General features: G+C 39.7%; 1 protein-coding gene across 1 annotated transcript in view; it reads left to right on the forward strand.

Moving 5' to 3' along the window:
• PIK3C2G (phosphatidylinositol-4-phosphate 3-kinase catalytic subunit type 2 gamma) overlaps positions 1–22,512 on the forward strand; it is a 195,393-nt gene that overhangs the window by 168,442 nt on the left and 4,439 nt on the right. The window contains exons 30-31 of the mRNA XM_027665212.1: positions 3,872–3,966; positions 19,398–19,523. Coding sequence (XP_027521013.1) covers positions 3,872–3,966; positions 19,398–19,523 — 221 coding nt within the window. The remainder of the gene's footprint in view (positions 1–3,871; positions 3,967–19,397; positions 19,524–22,512) is intronic.

Below are 22,512 nucleotides of genomic sequence, written 5' to 3' on the forward strand. Positions count from 1 at the left end.
TGTGATAGTCAGTGTATTTACAGCTGACTATATGAAGTCAGATACATTGGAGGCTCGTAAACCCAGCTAAAGTAGGCAGATGGTTGGCTTGGGGCATTCAACCCTAGCCCTGGAAAACCAAACAGGTTCCAGTACTCTTTGATGCCAGATGTCAAAACAGGCTGTCACCAAGAAGAAAGGCCTAAGAAAAATCTGAGGATGCAGAATACAGAATAATACTGAGCTCCCCAATGGCAGTGTGTTGACACTTAGCTAATTAGTTTTTCCACGTTGCTTTGCAGTTCACGTGTGAAATGCAGTGTATTATTAAATGATAGTTTCCCTATTGATTTTGTCAGTAGCATCTTCCTCACCATTTACATTCTTCATACATCGTGCAAAACGTAATGCAGAGCTTATTTTAAAATGCTGCTAATGAAAACATTGCACAAATGATAGAATGTGGAGCTGGTAGGTCTCCAACATGCAAGAAAAGACCATCTAGATAAAGAAAACAACTAACTGCAACCTTGACCACTGTGAAGATCATTTTACCTTCAGTAGAAATCTGAAAGCCAGTTGCCTTCATTTTGTCATTTGAAAAGATGAAAAGACCCACAGTTTTCTCGTGTTTATGTTCCTTGATAAGAGATTATAAACTGGCAGAGTGTTTCAGGTTTTTTGGGTTCTCATTGGGTGTTTGACAGCTTTTGCATTGACACCAGTGAGGGAAAATCAATCCCTGGGAGGGGAATCTTGCTTCAGCTGCAGTCAGTGCAGCTTTGTCCTGTATCTACAACAGAGCAGCATTTGGTCTTTGCTCTAATGGAGTGCAAGTAGAGCATGACACTTCCTAAAAATGCAGGGCCTGAGTTCAAGTCCATCTGCCCAAACTGGATAGATTGGAAGTAATTATTGTATGTGAATTCTATTATCATCTGAAGCTAAAATCACCTGGACTTCAGAGTGGCCATGACTTAGCACTGAGTGTGGGAAAAACTAAAATATACCAGCTAAGAGTAACTCATTTTTATTATGAAATAGAGGTGATAGATGTTTCTTCCATTTTTATCAGATTTCCCATGCTCTCTTTTTTTTCTTTCTCTTCCTTTTACTTTTTTTATTAGTACTCTATTTATCACATAGTAAGAGCAAATATTTTAGTAGTTATCATCCCATAGAGCCTGTTTCAGACTTCATTTTACATATTCAACTAGAAATGCATTTTCCCCTCCCATGTTTCTCATGAATTTCAACTTGGTTAGAAACTTATTTACATTTGTTATTTTAAAATAAATAAATAAATAAATAAATAAATAAATTTTAAAATGGCCAATTCCCACAGAGAAATTCCTTGGCTGGATATAAGCACCACCACACTGGAAAACTTAGATAATGCAAAAAAAAGGTAGGAGGGGGAAGACACAGGGATCAGATGGATTCTGATGATGTAATTTAGCCTCTGAAATGCTTAACTGCTCAGGGTGAGTCACTGCAACTCACAAATTAACAGAGCCCCACAAGTGAATTGTGCCCTTACACTAAAACACAACTCCCCTTATGTTATGCTGTGTGTAATGGTCTAGGATTCTTACATTTCCTGTTGCAGTTTAAAGGTAAAAGGACTCACAGCTTTAAAAAAAAAAAATAAAAAATTGGTAAAGTGACTTTGCATGAAGAGGGGAGGAACTGATTTTTATGGGCTTCTTACCCTGGAAAAAACTCAGCATTGTCTGGTTCATGGAGTTTTCATTCCCTATCCCTCCCTGTTCTTATTTGCATGCCACAAGAAAATGAAATAAGGTACCGTCTTGCCAAGTGATTCGTCAAGGTTCATAAGGGAGAATAACAAACTAAGAGCTGCAACTCAGTGTTCTAAGTCCCAGCTTAGTGATTTCTTTGTAAGATTTCAATTCTTCAAGAGTGTTTCAGGCCCTTCTTTAATTAGGATGTGATTAAAAATGTATTTTTATAATCTCTAAAGGGAAGAAATTGGAGATGGATTCATATTCTCAAATTCCATTCCAAACATCAGAAACTCAGAAGTGTTGATATCCAGGCTGCCTGGAAAAATTATATCATGGCAGTTGCATGTACATACTGTGTTATTTTTAATTCATTTGAATTCCTTTCCTTGAGATAAATGGCAATTGCACTGATGCTCTGGCTGTCAGAAGTACATGACACCACTGTCATTCTGTCTGCTTAGCAGTTATTTTAGCCTCTGTTCACTCCAGAGGTTACACATTTGGTTTCTTCAGAAAAATACAGCCAGTGTGGCTTATTCATTATAAGTTCCCCTCTGAGAAAAGAGGCTGAGGAGGGGGAGTTTGATTTCTTGCTCTCACAATGCTGGCTGTGAGAGCTCTGGTGCACGTGTGGGACAGAGAGAGCAAGAGTGCAACACAGAGTGCACAGGTGCCTGCTGAGGCTGGAAGGGAGATGTGAGAACCCTACCTGCTGCTGAGGGTCAACAGTCCTGATGCTCTCCAAAAAGCCTCTTGCTGACAGTGCATAACCCTCGTGCGTGATGGTTGTTCTTTCATTTTCATTATCCTTTCTCATTCCTTCTGCTTCTTAGAAGGTATGTTTCCATTTAAAGAATTAATTGCTACTATATTGTCTCGTGTCATTATCTCACCCTGTGGTGGGTTTAAGGGTTGTGTGTCAGTGACAGATCCCAAGGTGCATGCAGGGGACCTCTGACTGAGGTCTCAAGCTCAACTACTTCTTTAATGGGGAGGCAGGAGAGCAGAGCCCAGCTCATCAACCATCACTGTTTTGTCATAAGGTTAGCAGGACTGAGTTCTTACTTTTTCAAGTGCAGTAAATACCTAATACTTGTTTGTAATACAGCTTTGGTCTAATTAAGTGAAGCCCTATTTGCATAAGTAAAACCAGGCTACTTCACACAGGCAGTATCTGGACTGTCTTTGATTGTGACCATGTGGGGAGAACCCCAGGTCTCAATCCAGGTGGTGCAGAATGGCTCATGTCCACCCTGCTCAGGAGAAACACTACCAGATAAGAAGGTCAGATAGATATTGAGGAGGGGTTGTGAACCATTACCTGGTTCACTGTGGTAAAAGGCACCTGTATTTTCTTTCCTGTCTCTGCAGGGCAGGTAAACCACCTTACTTACCCAGCTTCAAGGACACACCTTTTTGGCAGTGAGGACAAGCTGGCTCAGTGCCTCCAGCAGAAAGATGGAACAGGACATGCTTAGTCATTTCTTCTGCATTATGAGACTGATCCTTCTTGCCTGGAAAATGAAAAATGTTTTTTTCAGTGGGAGTGGAATCAAGCTCTTTAAGTGCATTTTAGTGGAAAAATCTGTGAAGGCAATGGGTTGCATGAAAAACAGCCTGGAACAGTAAAAGTACACAATGAGGAAGGGAGAATTTATATATGATAGATGCAGATGTTGTTTCTCTAATGTGTTTTGGAACTAGTCAGGAAACTTGCTCTTTTTTCTTTCCCTTTTTTCTTTATTTTTTTCCGTTCTGTTGGGAACTGGGAAAAAAAAAAAAAATCTGGTGTTTTTAACCAGACAAGAGAATTGCATCAATAGTGAATAGTGTCATCAATGACTGCCAAAAAACCAACCCAATTATTTGTCACTCAAGCATAAATTTCCCACTGAATTTCAGATTGATGGCAATTAGAAAACAAAAAAAATCTTACTGTCAGTTCATAAGCAGGAAAGAAAATGAACACTACATGTCAGACCACTTTCTTCCATCCCACTCCTTATCCGTGTCCTAATTTCATCTCTGATTTAATCACGCAATAGATTCTTTTTATATATCAGTTCGAGTGTACTTCAGTATTTTACAGATCTACTCCCTCTGAGCTGTTAGCTAAAAAAATCAAACTATCTGTCCTTTTTTAGGTCCTCAGTCAACTGGTCATAAGCCTGGAGTACAGTTAGTCATATCCTACGAGAACACACGCCTGACAATAATGTTGAAACACATGAGGAACATTGTGAGTACTTTCACTTTGATATATAGTTCGTAAGTCCTTGCATTTTCAGAGTACTGTGAAAACATTAATCTTCAAACACGCTTTCTGGGATAACTAATTTTAGCTCAAAGTAATGACAATGCTGTTCTGTCATTATTTAACAATTGGGGTTTTTTTTCCTTTGAGCTCACTCAGTATGGTTACAGATGTGGGACAGATACAGAAACTGGGTTTCCTTGGTGGCTGGTAATGGTCTTTTCCATGAAAACCAATTCTGATACTGTTTTGGCCTCTCAGCTGACACATTTTGACACCAGTCAGACATAAGGCATCACACCACCGCATGACTTTTTTTAACATGTCAGTCTGGCATTATGGATTGATTATCCATACGTTTCCTTCTAGTCTAGCACGACTGTCCACGAGCAGGGCAGAGCTCAGCAGAGGAAGCAGTGATGTGTTTTAAGCAGCAATGTCGTTTGCTGTGACGCTCAGCTTTGTAGCACAGTCTCTGTCAGGGAGGTAACTGCTGTACATTCCTGGAGCCAGGCTATGGGAGGGGGAAGCTGGTAGTGCTCCTGCAGCATGAGGCAGGTGGAATTGGCTGATGAAGGTGTCGTGAGAGATTTTCCTGGGCCATGTGCGGTCTCTCGGCTGAAGGAGTGTGTCGGCTGTTCTGTAATGAGTTCAGCACCCAGGTGTGCTCTTGAATTCCCAGTGGCTCATGTCTCAAGTAATGGCTGTGGCAAGAGATCCTATCTTTGTTTAGCTAGGGGACTAAAGCATTTATTAACTGTTGTGGGTTCTCATTGCATACACTGATGCCCCCTCCATCCCAAACTGGATTGCAGTCGCTTTCCCTAAATGGGGCCAAACTGAGGAGTTTATGTGAGCACCAGCCAGTAATAAAATAAGGCCGAATGTTTAATTAGTTGTATGATACACATGAGGCTTATGTAGCTCTTACTGTTCTCTGTTGGCCGCTCTGGCTTCTGATTTGCAATTCAAGCACGTTCATTTTGGTCTGTAACATTCAATACATCTCAGTCCTGAGACTTGATTTCTGTTTCCTGTGTGCCACCTTGACAGGTGAGATGAGCCTCTGCTGACAGGTCCAATTTATACAAACTTTACCTTCAGGATGTATCATAAGACCCTCTTTATTTTTTTTTCTGTTATGCTTTTTAAATGTAAATGACTTTGATAAACTTCTGGTAAAGTTCTAGTGGGAAGGGCATATTTAAGTGTTTACCATGCTGATGATGTCATTGGGTGTTTAAGGAGAGAATGTGGAGATGCACAGAGTTATTTCTTTATCCAGGGTTCAGTTTTCTTCATTTTATGAAAATGAGCAATACAACTTTAAGTTATTGTCTGCTTTTGTAAGTAGGCAACTTAAATCCATTTTACTGAGTTTGCAGAGAAGTGGTAGGAGCCCCATTCAGTAAGACTGGCCATGATTCACGACTTGAAAATAAGGTCATTGTTTTGGCAGCCTAACTTAAGCAATCATGCTTTTAAATCCTGGGCTTTCAATTCCTTCCTTCCATCTGGCCATCCATCCTTCATCATCTGATCTGAAATATGAAACAATAGTGCTTTGGGGTACAGTGCTACTGGACTACCTTCAGACTAGCAACCTATAATAGAAAGATTCCTAATCCTATTAGTAATATTCTGTGCTTTCCAATCATATAGATCCATCTCTCTGATGTGCTCTTTTTTCTTTTGCCTTGCCTTGCCTTTTTGCCTTGCCTTTTTTTGGTTGAGCTGAACAGAGGTTTTAAAAGCATGCCAAGATCATATCTTATTCAAGATGTGTTAAAGCTATTTCAGGTATATTCCGTCTTTTGCAGAGTCTCACTAATTATATTTTAGTGGTTCATCTGTGCAGAGATTACTTTGCTATCTTGTTTTATTTCATAATTTATAGTAAATAATTTTTGTGTTGCTCTTCCCTATTTAATTTATCTCTATAAAAAGATTTTATGATGTGTTCAGATGTGAAAATAATTGTAGTGGACCAAATTAATCCCAAATGTAGCTTCATAGAACTGACAGACATTGTGATAGAGATTTTTGATCCATGCAAATAAATTTTATTTAGTATTTGTGTGAGTTTACTTCTAGGGGGTTTAATAGGACATCTAGATCCTGCCATGAAAATCCTATATTGATATATAATGCACAAGAGACTCCCTAAAGAGCTGGTGTTTATGGCCATTGTCAAGTGTCATACAGGTTCTTTAAAGGAGGAAGCCAAAAGACTGCAATGCTATAGCTTTGCAGGAGTTTTTCCTGAAGGAAATGTCCCTATTCATCTGGGATGTCATAGAGAAAAAATGCTATAGCAGTGGAGAGCACTGTTCTGGTGCAGCCCTGTCAGAGGACTGTCTGGTGTGGGTACATGCATGGACTTCACAGTGCAGGCACTTCTGATCTGAGGCATCCACACGTGCCAGATGTGCTGCAGATGTACAAGTCAGTCAAGCTGCAGATCAGCTTCAGAATGTCCTCTCCCTTACCACTGCAACATTTCAGTCACATGTTAGGAAAGCCTGTCCTGCTTGAAGAAAACTCTATCAAAAAATTCTTCAGAGACAAATAATGGAGAGGAACAGCTTTATAGATTTTGTGACTGGAAAGGCCCATTAATCTAACTGAACCTCCTGTAAAGAAAAGGCTGTATTTTTTCACTGAGAAAATACTTGCAGCCAAGGCACTGTTTGAACACAGAGATGTTAAGACTGGTTGTTAATGTTTGCCTACAGTTTAAGACTGTGGGTGCACAATGAAGACAAGTTCTGTTAAACAGATATTTATAAGATACTAAAAATGTTTCAGTCTCAAGATTTCTCTCAGCAATTCATGGTTTCATTTGAATTCTGTGATTCTGTAAGTCAGCTGGCTTACTGCTTCTGCTTATGATTTGAATGGCATCACCATGACTGCTGAGGAAAAAAACTTTCAATCCAATTTTCAAACATACAAAAGCCATGATGGTAATAAAATGAAATTTTCCAAACATGTCTATCACATAATTGTAAGTCAGCCTCTTGGGGCATTGCTTGCTCCTCTCAAAGGCAGATGGTGCAACGCTGGGCTGTACTGCATAGGGAGTACAGGCAGTATTGCCTTAATAAATTGAGGCTGGGATAAAAGGAAACATTTGTGTAGGGGTGAAAACCATAGAGGCCTGGAGAGTTTGCCTCTGGAGTCATAGAGGATGTGGCAACTGGAGGGGATGAGACAGGGCAGGCTTATTCTGTACATACAGTAGCACAGTGCCTGGCAAAGCACACTGAGTGGTCTTAGGAGGAATACACAGGAGCCCAGGGGAGGTTTGTTTTGGCATCTGAAAGGATTTGTTAGCCAAGAGCAGAAACAGTCCAGTTGTGGCAGCACAATACCCAGGAAAACGGCAGTAGGCAGGAACAGGAGCACAGTCTGCCTTAAAAGCATAGGATTGTGATTCAGTGCAAAGGGTGTGGAGATGGATTTATGAAAATTAAAAGACACGTAGGTTTTGAACTTGCAATGTTCAAATTCAGTTCTGTTCATCTGTATTAACCAACACAGAGAATGGGGGATGCCAAGACCCTACCAGGTCTCACACAGGGCAGACTGTGGCCGAGCTTAATTCCACACAGCCAGAAACAGCCAGGCTACCTACTGGTGCTGCTGGGCTTGCTCACTGCTCAAGAGACAGCAGAGGCAACAGAAATGGCCATTTTGGAAGTTCAGAAAAGCTTGGCTAGCATATTTCCTTTCCAGTTTCATAGAGAAGCAGAAGGGAACAGTGGTTCTCTTCAGCGTTGGCTCAGGAGGAAGTGTGCTTTCTCGGCTGATTTCATTGCCATGACTTCAGGCATCCCCTGTTTTCCTAGATAAGCAGCTAAACTTTCAATCCTCACTGCTAAACATTTTTGCCCATTACTTCTTGTGGACAGAATAAATCCTCAGGGGTACAGGGGAGGAGAAACAAAGCCAACTTATCCTCAACCTCATGCCAATAAATATAAAATGTTACTAGAATTCAGGAAAGCATGTGTGGGTGATGAATTCAGAACCAATTTTAGAGGGGGAAAATTTGCTGGAAGAAAAATAAACTCCTACAGTTCTCTGCAAAACTACTTCCAGCTCTCTTTTTATAAAAGCTCTGAAGCTGTCACTTACCACTCTTGGTGATTAATGATTCTGGGATAGCTGATATGTGGGTGACAAATTAGTAATCAGCTTTAGGATTACACAGACATCCAGCCTCTTTTCCATTTTGTGTCCTACGCCATCCGAGTACAAATTGCTTCCCCAAATGTTTGTGAGATGCGATGGCTTGAATGTGGTGTGAAGAAAGGTGAGAGCCAAGCTTTCCCAAAACCAAAGGGGTGAAATCTAAGCCTGCAGCTACAGGGCTATAGGGAAGATCCCACATACGGTACAGGTAGATGCTCCGCTGCCTTTGCTGGGTTTTGTCTCGAGCTTGATTGGGTAAGGGTTGGGATTTTTGTTCAGTCTGTGTTGGTTCCCATGGTTCCTCTCATGGGCTCACTAACTTTTACACTTTATGACTATATCATTATATAGATTTAAATGGAAAATATATACTACCTGCCAACAATGCAATGCCTGCCAGCTAAATAAAAAGCCACATTATCCTTTCAGAATATTATGAATGTATACTGCTTTCCTTGCTGCAGTCCATGGATCAGTCAACAGGGATTGGAATGAAGTTGCATAGGGAGGCAAGCCTGGTCATCCAGGGATAGAGAACAAGAGGAAAAAAATGTCTTTGAGCTGAACAAAAGTTATCCAAAGAGCATCAGTGACTGAATGAAACCAGCAGCCTGGCTGATGGATGGAGGTAACACATTCAGATGAAGTTCTCCCTTAGACTGGCACAGGAAAACAAAATAAAAAGCCACAGGGAGAAAGCTGTTGTACTTAGTCTAGCTTATAAAAAATTTGGATTTAATTTTATATTCATAGAAAATGCTTTTACTTTTAAAATGAAAGGAAATTAGCTTAGATAGGCAGTGTTCTCTTTTGGACTGAAAATTAGCTGAACACCTCTAAACAAAGAGTGCAACTACTCAACAGTAGTTTAAATTAGAAAGAGATGAGGTCTGTTCTTGTGGCACAGGGATTACTGTTGGATTTGAACATATTTGTTATGAAAGGTGTTTGACAAATATGTTGTACAGAAAGTTGTGTTATTATTTCTTGTTAAACCCTTTAATCTGTCACAGTCACAGTACTGCCTCAGCTCTAAATTCTAACTGCTCATTTTTAAATAAGTAATTCCTTACATAGTTGATATGTGTTGAATAAGATAAAAAAAAAGCAACAACAAACAGTGAGCTCTGTTTAATAGTATGAGTGATCTGGGAGATGAAAGTGAAAATAAATTAAATTTGCCACTGGTTGCAGATGAAGAAGACATTAAAAATAATAGTGGAGACAGAGCAAGATCAAGAGAATAAAAGTAATTTCCAGAACACTACAACCAGCTTGGACAAATGAAAAGTATTTCCTCAGGGAGGTAGAGATCTATATCCCAGAGTAATGTGAAGATAAAACAAGGAAATGGTGAGACATGAGGTTGCTATGAGATGCCAATGAGAAAGGCCAGATCCTGGTGTCATGATGCAGAAAGAAAGCAGTTCATCTTTATAAGGCTTTGATAGTAACATATTTCTCTCAGGATGTTTTTTTTAACTAGAATACAAGTTCAAAGAACAGTTCTCAGTAGGGTTATTTAGGAGTGATTGATTCTTCAGGAGTGATTTATTGTTACTGAAACTTAACTTAGTTAAGAGCAGACTAACAAGGACAGGAGTCAATTGTGCAAATATTTAAGGGAGAAGGCGGCAAGGTTCCGGAGGAATTATTTAGCACACTGAGCAAAAATGTAAGTAGAAGTAATGAGAGCTAATTAAGGAGCAGAAATTGCATACCTCATGTAGTGAAATGCTTTCTTAGAAAGGGAGATGGCAAGCTCTAGAATAATTGAAAGAAAAATGGAAGGAGTTCTGTACAGTTTGAGAAATTAAAAATAGTTTGGATCAGGCATATGCAGACTTTTGTAACTAATTAAGAAATTGAGAAGAAAAATAGTGCAGGATGAAGACGCAGATAACAGTCTCACTGTTTCTTTGTGCATTTTTATATTCACTTACTATCTGGGCCTAGACAAGGTGAGAAAAGAATATGTATGTGCAAAAAAGAAACAGAACAACAACATTTGCTTGTGTTTCTTTTTTCAAAAGCTAATTTTCTTTCATACCCTCTAACAGGCAGCAATGCTCTTAATCCTGAGTGTTTTCAAAAGCAAAGTGAAATAGGTATTTGTCCTAAGTACTTTTTCTCCTCTGTACTTTATTCAAAAGAGAAGAAATTCAGAGATCTATGTTTCTAAGGGTCAAACTACATCAGTCTTATCTCAGCCAGTGTCATAGACTCTGAGACTAAATAGTAATCTGAAAATTAAGTGTTCTAAGCACAACAATAATACAGGGTTCAAAGCAATGGAATTTAGTTTCTTATTGGTTTGGTGGTAATTCTGAAATAAAACCTTCAGAGGCTTGTTCATGAAATCTGCTGTCTGCATTATACACCCTGCACCAACATTGCTTATCCACAGAATAATAATATTTTAAAGCATGACTGAACCTTGATTTCTTTCATCTATGCAAAAAAAATGGAGTTAAATGACTTAAAGATAGTAATACAGCATGTGGTTCAAGAATCTAGAACATGTCACCTCTTTCTCTTACAGAAAAAAAATCTTCTATGCGATTCTTGCTCAAATCTTTTATTGAGTTGTACATTTATTTAGTACATTCACACTTTGGTTATACAATCACCTGATTTATATTATTTTTGCAGCCTTGGTAACTTTTTTTATGCCCACACAGTGCGATGTAGAGCACCCAGTAATCTAGTCCTGAGCATTGGTGTAGGGTCAGACGTTTGTCAGAGTTCAGAGCTAGAATTAAGCTCTCAGTGGTCTGGGCAGGAACACAAGCCATCCTGTGACACCTTTTTTTGTGTTGTTTGTTTAGAAACAGTAATAAACACACACAAAGTTGTGTCATTACTTGCTGGAGCTGAATTCCAGCCCTCCTTGCCTGCTACTGCCAATGGTCTGTAAAAGGCAAGAGCCAGTCATGGTCCTGTGGTTGTACAGACTCCTCCCCATTTCATTTGGGATTGTGTCTGTCCTGGTACACGACTCCTTCTGGAACATCAAGGCAATGGATTATTCCTTTTAAACAGGGCATCAGAGAGACATCTCAGTGCATTTCTTCACCTTTCTGGTTTCAGAGCTCTATAGAAATAAAGGCTTGGGAGAGACACCCTTGTGACCTTCTGGGTATCACGGGCCAGCTTTCATCTTATTTACTTCATTTGAGCAGATTTACATGGGCTTTCCTCTCAAATGACCGAAGCAGATCAGAAACATTTTACACAGTTGTTAGAAAGCCCTGAGTCTTTTGGGATCCAGGCTATTTCCCAGAACTGTCTTTCTCCTTAAAAAACAAACAAATGAACAAACCTGGTTTTGTTAAATATTTAACAAATAGTTCTTCTTCACTTTGAAAATCCCGGTGTCTATGTTCCTTGGTGTAATTGGAGTGGGAATCAGTTTGCAACTAAGATGCTTACATACATGGTATGCTGGAATCACATTTCCATCAAGTTGTGATGGATCAGTTGCCCGATCATGGTTATTTTGAGTACCATGAATTATTTTGCTTGACCTCTGGCAACCACTCCAGAATGGTCCATTTTCCCATAAAGCCTATATCACATTTCCAGTTCCATACACACCTTCTGTCATCTGTGGTGACATGAGGCAGCAGCATTTTAGAAACTGGATCCTTGTCTAGATGACTAAGCTCTCATTTGATCATTGGAGACCTAAACTCCAGCTCATTTTCCTGAGTCTACAGGAGATGGCTGAACATGTCCCATCTGGCCTCCAGCTGCCACTGCAGAAGAGGAGGGCCTGTGTCATGTCTGACAGTTTAAGCAGATATGTCAAGCATCTTTTGTACCTCAAATTGGGCCAGATACCAACATGTGGGCAATTTAACCAAGCCAAGCCAGGAGATGCCCACAATACGACGGGTTGAATCTCTCTCTGGCCTCCCTCCTCAACAGCAAGACAAGAGATCAGCTGAGACTTCACAGGGCACTTATATACCCACCTCATGTACACATCAGGATGGGTCAGCACTGGGATATTCCGCCCAGGACTGGTGTGCTCATTGCAGTGTGTTAGCTGAGGTGCTTGCTTTCCCTCTCAGTGACCTTGGAGAGTGTTGGTTGTTGGGTTGCTCTTTAGAGATTTTGTGGCTCAGGACAGCTCTAGACCCTGTTTCTACCAGCACAGTTCTCCCTCTCAGGAATGAGGTGTAAAACCAGGCTGCACAAGTCCTGGCTACTCTGCTACAAGTGGGCTGATGGGGATGCTAAAGATACTGGACATAAGCTATATTTGGTTATTCAAATCAATAACCTGGATGGAGCACCTCTGCATTTTTATCATAGTAAATGACAAAGCCATCTGGAGGCTCCTTCCACTGACACTGCCAGATTTCTGAAAGGTAGAAAATGCCTGCTCAAAAAATGCTTTCCAGAGTTTTCCTGACAGCAAAATATATGTTGCTCTAAAACCAACTTATCTTTTTGTTTCCCTGCATTAAATTGAGATAAACCTAATTTCTTTTTTGGTTGCCTGACCTCCATGTCAGTGACCTCTGTCACAGAGTGTCTTCTCTCTTTATTACACACCCAGATGCATGCATCAAAAAGGAAAGAACTTAGGAAAAGTAATGAGGCATCTCATGGAGAAGATGGAAAAAGAATTTGTATCAGAGAGTAAAACAATAATTTCTATCTTACAGAGAAGTAGTAAAGTATTTTTTTAATTTTAAGTGCAAAAAGCAGTTGTTTGGGAAAAAAAATACCTTATTTGTGCAATCACTTTTGGCCAGTTGCTTTTGTGATTTGTCTTGCCAATAGCAGAGTACAGGGTGCACCATAGTGATATAGTGGATTGTCTTCTTTTGTAATTGTTATGTGATTACTGCAAATGTGATTTTATTTTTAATTTTCTTTGAAGCAGTTTGAAGATATTTTGTGAGAGGAAAATTAAAAGCAGAGTGGAATAGAGATGTTCAGTGCTTTGGGATACACAGAACCCAAAGGAGAAACAAGGAAGGATCTTTGGTCCCGCGTTAGGATTTATGAAGTAGCAACACAACCACCTGTTCACACAGCAATCCTGTTTGTCCTGAAGGTTTATATATCTTATTAATCTGTTTTTGAAGGCACCTCTTGCTTTGTAATATACCGGTTTCTCAGCTCTTTAAGTTTAGAAGTAGCCCAGAGGATGTTCTCTTTTCCTGAGACAGAGGCTGTATTTGCTAATTAGGCTGCAGCTTTGAAAGGCAGGATTTAGCCTTTCTCTGCTAAATTACACAGGGACTCAGAGAAAGTGAAAGACAATGTAGCAGCAGTGATGGCTTTTCCACATTTCTTACTAATTTTAATTTAAGTACAGAGGCAGCTAGTAATTTATAAAGGTTACTGCGGTGCAAGGCTGATTTCTTCTGTGGATTTTTTATTAATCCTCCTTTATTGGATGATAATCAAATCCACCTAATGTCTACACTTCATATATAGACATTTTGCTTTGTAACTGTGAAGGTTTTTTCTAACCATTTATTATAGAGATATAGTTTTTAAAGGGGTAAAGATATCTTGATATTAAACATTAAGGAATATTTTGTAGTCCTTCACTATGTAAATAATCTCATGGCAGTGTATGTAAGAACACAAGATGAAGGTAAAGGATAGGAAAACTAAGAAAACTACTGGACAAAGTGAATTTTTTTATTTGGGGGCAGTAGCTGAAATGGGAACCTTTCTAAAGGCTGGATATCTTTTTTTTTTTTTCATTGAAGAACAGGAAGAAAGCAACTGAGATTTGAAAATTTCCAGGAAATTAATTTTTGGGGGGAAGAAAGGAAGTTATTTATAAAGGAGAAAGGTGGCATTAGTTAATACAAGTTACCTTTGATCATTATTTTTTATTGTCAAGATTGTTGAAAATGACAAATGGGAAAAAGAGAACAGCAGCTGGAACTATCAAATGTTCAGGAGCCATCAATCTGTTTCACTCTAGGACAAAAGGTGATCTGCATGTCTAACACTAACAAAAACTGATGGTATGATTTAAATGTTAGGCAAAAGTCACCTGAAAAGAAAATTTTATGTCACTTAGGAAGACGTGAGTTTTAAAAACGTTTCACAATAAATTATCACTAAAGTACATATTTTAAAAATTGGAAAACTTTCTTCAAAATTCATATGGGTATGGCCCAACATTCATACTGGCTGCCAAAACACTAAATAGTTTAATATATGGCAAATGTAGAAGTAGCTAGTAGCTGTCAAAATGCTATCAAAGAATCCTTCTGTTAGGAGAGTTGTGGATGATTAGTAATTGTGAAGGGAGAAAAGTCATTAGGATAATACAATTCTTGTGGAAAAATTAATTGAATTTCATCTATTATTTCCCAGCTACAGCTACTATATTTAAAATTAAATTACACAAGACATAACCCATCAGTGGTGTGGGTTTCTGTAAGTAAATATCAACTTTTTTGTTTTGGAAAATAATATTGAAATGAAAAATGGAACATAGCCATAACAGATACAGGTCTGTATTGAATTAGAGATGTGGAAAGTAGTAAATCCAGAGTATTATTTCCTCACCCTCACTCCTACTCATTCTTAAATATTTCTGTCACCTTCTGCCTGACTTTAGAAGAAAAAATAAACTGCTTTTTTAAACATATATGCAGGCAGTTGTAACTGAGTTCCTTAAAACCACCTGTCATTATCAAGGTCAGGTAGGCTGGTCATTCTCTGAGAAAATCATTCCATCATCACTTGGTTGTATTTGAAGGAAGCACAGGGAGTCAGCTCCTAAATTCAAATTTTTTTATTGACAGATCAAAATCACTGGGGGTTTTTGTGGTTATTTTGTCCACAGGCATGTCAAGGGGACCTGTGGCATTTCTGTTGGGAGCTTGGTTTTGTATCTGTCCAGCCTTACAGATTTTTATGGCTTGGATTTATTCGCAAGCATACAGAATCAAAGATTTAAGACAGTAATTTAAATTGGGATTAGCTTCTTCTGAAGGAAGTAAAAACCCTTTATTTTGGAGTTAATGAAATGACTACAGAATGAAACATAAATAGAATTCAATCTAAAACTTTGGAGGTTTTTTCTGTTTGCTTGATCACGAGTTCATTCAAGCTATAAAGGTTTTGCAGAGTAAAGCGCAGAATGTCATTCCCAAGGTGCCCTTTGATTTTCCTTCTGGACTGGACTATGGACAGAAATCAGTGATTTTTTTTTATTCTTTAATAATAACAAAAAGGGGTTTTGCTGGATTTCAGAATTACTTGTAAGCCTGCTAGAAATCTCACTCTGTGTTTATAATGGGCTCACCAGAACAGATTCTCTTTGGTGCAAAGGCAGAAGTTCCACCTGAAAATGAGAATGAACTTCTTTACTGTGCAGTGACTGAGCACTGGAACAGATTGCCCAGAGAGGGTGTAGAGTCTCCCTCGCTGGAGATATTCCAGAACCATCTGGATGCAATCCTGTGCCATGTGCTCTGGGATGACCCTGCCTGAGCAGGAGGTTGGACCAGATGACCCACTGCGGTCCCTTCCAACCTGACCCAGTCCATGATTCTGTGATTTGGGTCAGGCATTCTTCCTGTTTACCTAAATTCATAAATGTGCCAATGCAATCTCAGTTAGAAGTGAAAGGACAATCCAGGGAGTTTGCTCACTAAATGTGACAGAAGACATAATCTTTAGTAAGAACAATATTTCTGACGTTTTCTCCATTTTTCCTTTATTCTTCATTCTTTAATTCAATGTTCGACTCGTATATGAAACCTGAGAAAGAACTAGCTTGCCCAAAACCTTGGGGTTTTTTGCCTGCTGTGTCAGTTGTCTTAATAAAACTTCAAATTCCACCTACTTAAGATTTAAAAAGATATTTCTGCCATGTTAATCCCACTCTCATTTTTGCACTATGATTGTCAAACTGCCAAGATCACTCCTTGTCCCTGCTACGGAGTGTCTAGCAAAGTACAGCTCCTTCCACTGCAAAGTCTTGCCTCAATAAATCCTGTGGTGAAGCAGGCTCTTCACAAGAAAAAAAATTCAACTGTTGTGCCAATCTAAGGAGAACCCAGCATAAACTTATCATACAAGCTACCCATATTCTGCTCTTGTAAGACCAAGGCTTGGTTATACCTGCTCCTAATCTGTAGTTTTGAATTACAAGTGTGTGGTGGGACAGAACCTTTTTAACAGTTGGAGCCCCTAATGAGATGTGTTGTGTCATATCAGGAGTCAGGGGAGGGCAGCTGAGAAGTGGGAGATGTGATCAGGCTGGAAGAGTGCTCAGCTGAAGCTTTTTTCCTTGTTTGATGGCATAACGGTGCCACTGCAAATGGAGAATTGGGACAGTTGTGGAATTTGGAGTGGCCTCTTTGCCTTTTCTTGGCAAGGGAAGATGAAACGGGAAAATGTCACCTGTAAAGCAGGGGAGAAGGAGAAAACCAACACCCAACAACCAGAACTAAGATCTCTAGTTGGAATTCAGGTGGCTGCAATTCAAATTACCTCTAACACTCTGGCTGCTGATTGCTACTATTCATGAAAAGCAGCTTTATTTTAGTTCTGAAATATCCCAGGGCAGCTACTCTACCTCGAGTTTTCCCCCTCTGAATCGCTAAAATATTCTCTTTTTTGAATTTTCTCTCTTGACCCTCTCCTCCCACTCACCTCTCAGCATGTATTTAGCTAAATTCAAAGGAAAAGCGAGGAAACAGTTTTCAGTCCCTGTTTCACGTGGCCAAAGCACTGCTGCAGAGTGCCTTCTTTCAATTTTGGGAGGAGTCAGCTACAGAGGAAGGTTAGTTGGCTGAAGGGTGGGTAATATGCCAAAGAGCAACTCAAAGGCATAGTGACAATTTTTACCTGACTTCTTTTCGATTCATCACATCCACTTCGGGATGCCCAGGTCCTGTTAAGCAATCTCATGGCAATCAGCTTGTATTCTTTCCCTGGCAGGTGAATGTCAGGCTGAGCCTGTTTCTAATTCAGACAACGCTGCCACGCTCTGTCTGGGGGTGTACAGGGGGCACAGAACTTGTGCCTACACCCTGTCCCATCTGGGCAGCTCGATGGGATTGGGATGGAACAGGACAGGTGCAGCCACCTTACCTTTTTAGTCTGTTACCTACTACCTGGGCTCCTCAACCTGGTGCCCTTTGCAGCTGCTGCTGACCTCAGCTTTCAGAATCAACTCTGGCATGGTCCCTGGTTAGGCAATACACTGCTGGGATGATTCATAAAGCCTGACATTTTATGGGACTCTCCCCGTGCTGTATTTCCATGCTGGAGATAGTGAAGATCATAGTGCTGGGCCTCAGCAGTTGTGCTGATAAGGTCTTAGTCAAGAATGACCCTTTTTTTTATTTTTTTTATTTAACCAAGTTCCCTTCTTTGTCTGAAACAACTGAGTTGAGCTTCGAGTTACAGTGATATTTACCTATTCATTGAGAAGGGAAGAGCTTGATTACAGTTACGATCCTGCTTGCTTGAACTGGTATTTAAGGCTACATTTCTTTCTCCTTCCTGATTTTTAAGAGATGTTCAATTTACTGTTACTTGTAATTCTTGATTGAAATTTTAGTACAGTCCTAGATCAACAGAGATGTGCTTTCAGATGGGCAGTGTGAGTTATAAATCCTGCGTTAGCAACAAGCTACTCTGCCCTAGGAAAATACCCGTTGCTTTCATTGCCCTTTAATGGCTTTCTTATGTCAGCCATTGAATCCCATCTATCTAAATCCCATGTGTATTTTAAATCAGATGTACTTTGGGGGGCTTAGCAATAGTAATATTAATCACCCACGTGGTGCTGACAATATGTAATGGTTTGAGTAGTGCATCCTTTGATGCTGTGTAGTGTTAACGATAGCAATAATGAGCTTTGCAGTTGGCCACATCATTTCCCTTGAAGGATCATTTCAGATAACGAAAACCAGAGGTTTGTTGTGCAAGCACTGGTTGCTCACACCCACGAGCAGTGTTTTTCTTCCCAATAGAGGAGTTATTTATTGCTAGGAGACAGTGGTTTCCCCTATCCCAGGGATATGTTGTTGATAATGCCTGTAGAAAGCCCCACATTTCCAGACACATACTGTGAATAATCAAAATCTGAGAAATTACTTTCTTGTGAGCCAGGTGTAAAATTACAATGGGAAATACAATTGCAAGTGGCTATATAATAATCTGGGTTCATTGGTTACAAATGTTTTAAGATCTCTTCTCCTGTGTTTTTATTTGCATCCTCTCACTGGATTACCTGTGAGCTGCCAGGTAAACCTGCTGCTTAAAATGCTGATTATATGATTAAAATGACTGATATTTTGATATACCCCATTTTGTACTTTCTGATTGTATACTGTGTAACCAACACAAGGGTTTGTGCTTAATTATAAGGGAAGCATTAAGTGACATGTCCTGGCAAAATACCTGCTCCGTGGTTTTTCATTATTATGTTTCTTGTGTGTTCTTTTGAAGCCTGGAGTAATAACAATGCGTTTTCTGAGTAGTTGTAATGCTCCTTTACGAATAACCTTACAGTTCCTCAGAAGTTATCAAAAAACTCTCCACCCACCAGCACTGGGTTATGACTGAGCCTGGTTAATAGATTGGCTGTGATCTCGAGTAGCTACCATAAGATGGAATATCTGGAATATAGTTCAGTAACCTGAACTGGAAAATTAAAGAGAGATTGCAGCTGTGTGATGGGTGAGATTGGAAAGACTGTTATTATAAGAATCCTGTTCTGCCCATATTGCTGCAGGAACTGCTCCTGGATCTTCTACAGTAATATGTTCTGTGAAACACCCTTAGAAACAATCAGTTCTACCCAGCATCAGCACTGTTACTTAGGAGTTAACATCAGTAGGAGCTTACTGGCTAAAATCCAGTTTCTCTGGCAATGCATTGCTCTGGAAAGTGGAAGGGCTTGACTTTGTATCAGATTAAGCTGAGTTAAAGTAGATTGAGGCTTAAGGGTTTTTCCATCAGAATGTAAAATATTAAAGATAGGCAATTTTACCTTGTCCTTGTATTATTTAATTTCTATTATTTATTCAATTTTAAGCTGAATTCTAATAATTCCTGTTATTTACTGCACTAGCACTCCAATTTAGCCAAGAGAACACTGAGAATCTAACATGTTTCTGTGTCTGCCTAAAATCCAGATTTCATTTGGTACTTTTTATTTGTTTTCTTTGCTAGAACGTGGGCATTCATATTATGACCTTTTTGTTTTTCAGCACCTCCCAGATGGCTCTGCCCCAAGTGCACACGCTGAATTTTATCTTCTGCCAGATCCTTATGAGGCCAGTCGAAGGAAAACAAGAACAGCTCCAAAAAGCTCTGACCCTACTTACAATGAAATTGTGAGTACCGTTCACTTTCTTCCACCGTTTCTTATTTCACAGAATCACAGAATGGGTCAGGTTGGAAGGGACCACAGTGGATCATCTGGTCCCACCTCCCTCCCTCAAACAAGGGCATCCCAGACCACATTGCACAGGATTGTGTCCAGATAGTTCTTGAGTATGTCCAGTGAGGGAGACTCCACAACATCTCTGGGCAACCTGTTCTTGTGCACGGTCACCCACACAGTACAGAAGTTCTTCCTCATGCTCAGGTAGAATTTTCTGTGCATCAGTTTCTGCCCATTGCCTCTTGTCCTGTTGCTCAGCAAACCCAAGCAGAGCCTGGTCCATCCTCTGGCACCTCCCTTCAGGTACTGACAGCATTGATGAGGTCCCCTCATGAACAGCTTTTTGTCCACCATGACCCCCAGGTTCTTCTCTGCAGAGCTGCTTCCCAGCAGGTCAGCCCCCAGCCTGTGCTGGTGCAACTTGTTTGATCTTCTTTGCCCACTCTCGAAATAAAATTATAACAGTACAGCCTTTAGAGCTGTTGCAATGAGGGTAATCAGAAAGAAGGAATGTATCATAAGCTGAACCACAAGTGGGCAGAACCATGGGGTGTGCATCTTTCTCAGAAGTGAAACAGCCTCTTTTATGTCTCTCTCTTCAGGAAAACAGCTGGATTTTTCATACTACTCTATCTTACCCATAACCACACGTTAGCCAAATGAGACCAAGCATCATTGCACCATAACCTAGTCGGTTTTGAATGCAGCTTTGTACAATAGCATGAAAAGTACGAATTGAATGGATGCTGTTATTGAAATTCATATTTGAAAATTGGATGTCACTGTCCTAAGTGATAACACAAGAATAAATAGCCAGGTTCTTTTTATGTCAAAATACTAGCAGTTCACAGCTATATATATGATTATTTCACACACCACTGAAGTGCTCAAGCCTCTGGGGTGAAAGGAAATGTTTTTATGGAGAAACATTTATGACAGAATAGGAAGTGGCATAAACTATGTTCATTTGTAAGGGCAGAGGAGATTGGAACAGTAGGTGGGATTGGAGATTGTAATTATTACATATAATAAATCTCCTAAAGATCTCAAAGCAATTTACAAATGCTCTTTCAGCAAGCTATAAAGTAGAACGCATAGAAAATATTACCACTCCACCCTGTTTCATAGATAAGATATGATGAAGCTTAGGTTAGTCAGCAGAGTCTGAGTCCTTATCTCCTAGTTTCCCAGTCCTGGAGTTTTAATATTTCTCTTTTCCCACATCTATGTGATTGCAAAACTTACCTACTTACACTGATGACTTCCAGTGCTTCTGTAAGAAGGCTCCCTGAGTAGTAGGGCTGCTCACAACTGAGACAAATTTCCCTCCCTACGGTACAGCAGTGGAATAGCAAGGAACTAGGCTTTATTTTTTTGTTATTTCTTTCTTCCTTTGCAATCAAAGAGAGAGTGGAATGAGTCCAATTAACCTGTCTAAAGAAATTCCTTTACATTTGAAGGATAGTTAAAGCAAAGAAATACAATTGGATGTATCATAACATTTGTTGTAAAATATCCAAGATGGACTACAGATAAGAACCAACCAGCAACACAGGAAGACAATTGCTTTCAAATCATTATTAGATCAATTTGAATACAGGAAAATCCAAAATCCTGTCTGCAGTCAGACAGTAATCACAGGGAGGAGAGTTAGTTGTGGTTAAGGAGTACTCCACTGCTGTTAAAAGAAATTCCATGAAAACTTTAATATCCTTAATCAAAATTAGAGCTTTCTTCACAGATGCTCAATCTTTTTCACCAGGAACTCCTAATCGCAGTGGAGACATATGGTTCCCTTGAACTTGGACATTTCAAACCCAATGCCTGTGCTGTTAGCAGCTCTGTTCTCCCATATGTGATGTCATTCTGTATGCATTTTCTGTCCAAGGCTGGTAGGACTGAGGCAAAAGCTGCCCCAGGGAAGAAAACCTACTAAAAATATAAGTCAGCTGTCTTTTAAGTTAGTTACTGTCCAAAACACCGTGCACAGAAATGTGCTAGCCTTTTTTATGAGTTCATAAGATTTTATTAAAGCCAAGTAGCTGGAAGGAAGCTGTATATTAATTTCTTTCTTTGTTCAAGACTGAGAAAAATCTGAAATGTGCTTCTCTTGGGTATTTCTGATTTTAGTTTTTTACTTCTATTGCTTATGAATGCCTACAGCAAATTATCAACCTTGCAAAAGTGCTTTTTATGTTTGATTTTTACTCATGTGTGTGAGAGTGAAGATGAGAAAATCCAGGAGGACTGACAATAAAATGTTTTGGAGTTGCTTTTAACAGGAACTCCTTTTTTTTTCTCTTGTTCCTTTATTTGGATTTTGGAGTTTGTGGCATTCACACTGGTATAACATTGCATTAAAAAATAATGGTTGAGAAAAAGAGTAGGTTCACAGAAAAATGGAATGCAAAGAGAAAATTAATAACATACCTGTTATAGAATACATTTAGGAATAAAAAGGAGTTAGGAGGTTTCAGAATAGTTTAGTGAAAACGAAGGTAGAAAGAACTGAAAATAAACCTGAATGACTTGATTTTAAACTCTTGCCCAGAGAAGCCACGATGACCAGATCCAGCTGCAGTGGGTCTTTGCTCCTATGTGTAACTTTTGCCCTGAAAAATGCTTTGGGGTTCTTGATTGTCCTCTCCTGAGTGCCTGCCTGCAAGCACAGACATGGAATGAGCAAAGCTCCAAGGCAAGGCAGAGTGTACATTCCATAACGAGAGGGCACTCTCTCTGTCCTGCCCTTTGGGCACAGCCAGATGTGAGCACACAGACCTGGGCCACACCAGTCTGTTGGAGCTGAGGGGGAGCTGGCCTGGAGCAGCCTGAACAGCCCCAGCAAGTCTGATGAAGAGGGAGGAGGGGAACTGCACCAGGAGCCACAGCCACTCCCTCCAGCACCACGCATCAAAGCTAATTTGGATTAATTACCCAAA

This window comes from Corapipo altera, unplaced genomic scaffold (genome assembly GCF_003945725.1).
Source record: "Corapipo altera isolate COAL_440 unplaced genomic scaffold, ASM394572v1 1, whole genome shotgun sequence".
Classification (NCBI taxonomy): Eukaryota; Metazoa; Chordata; class Aves; order Passeriformes; family Pipridae; genus Corapipo; species Corapipo altera.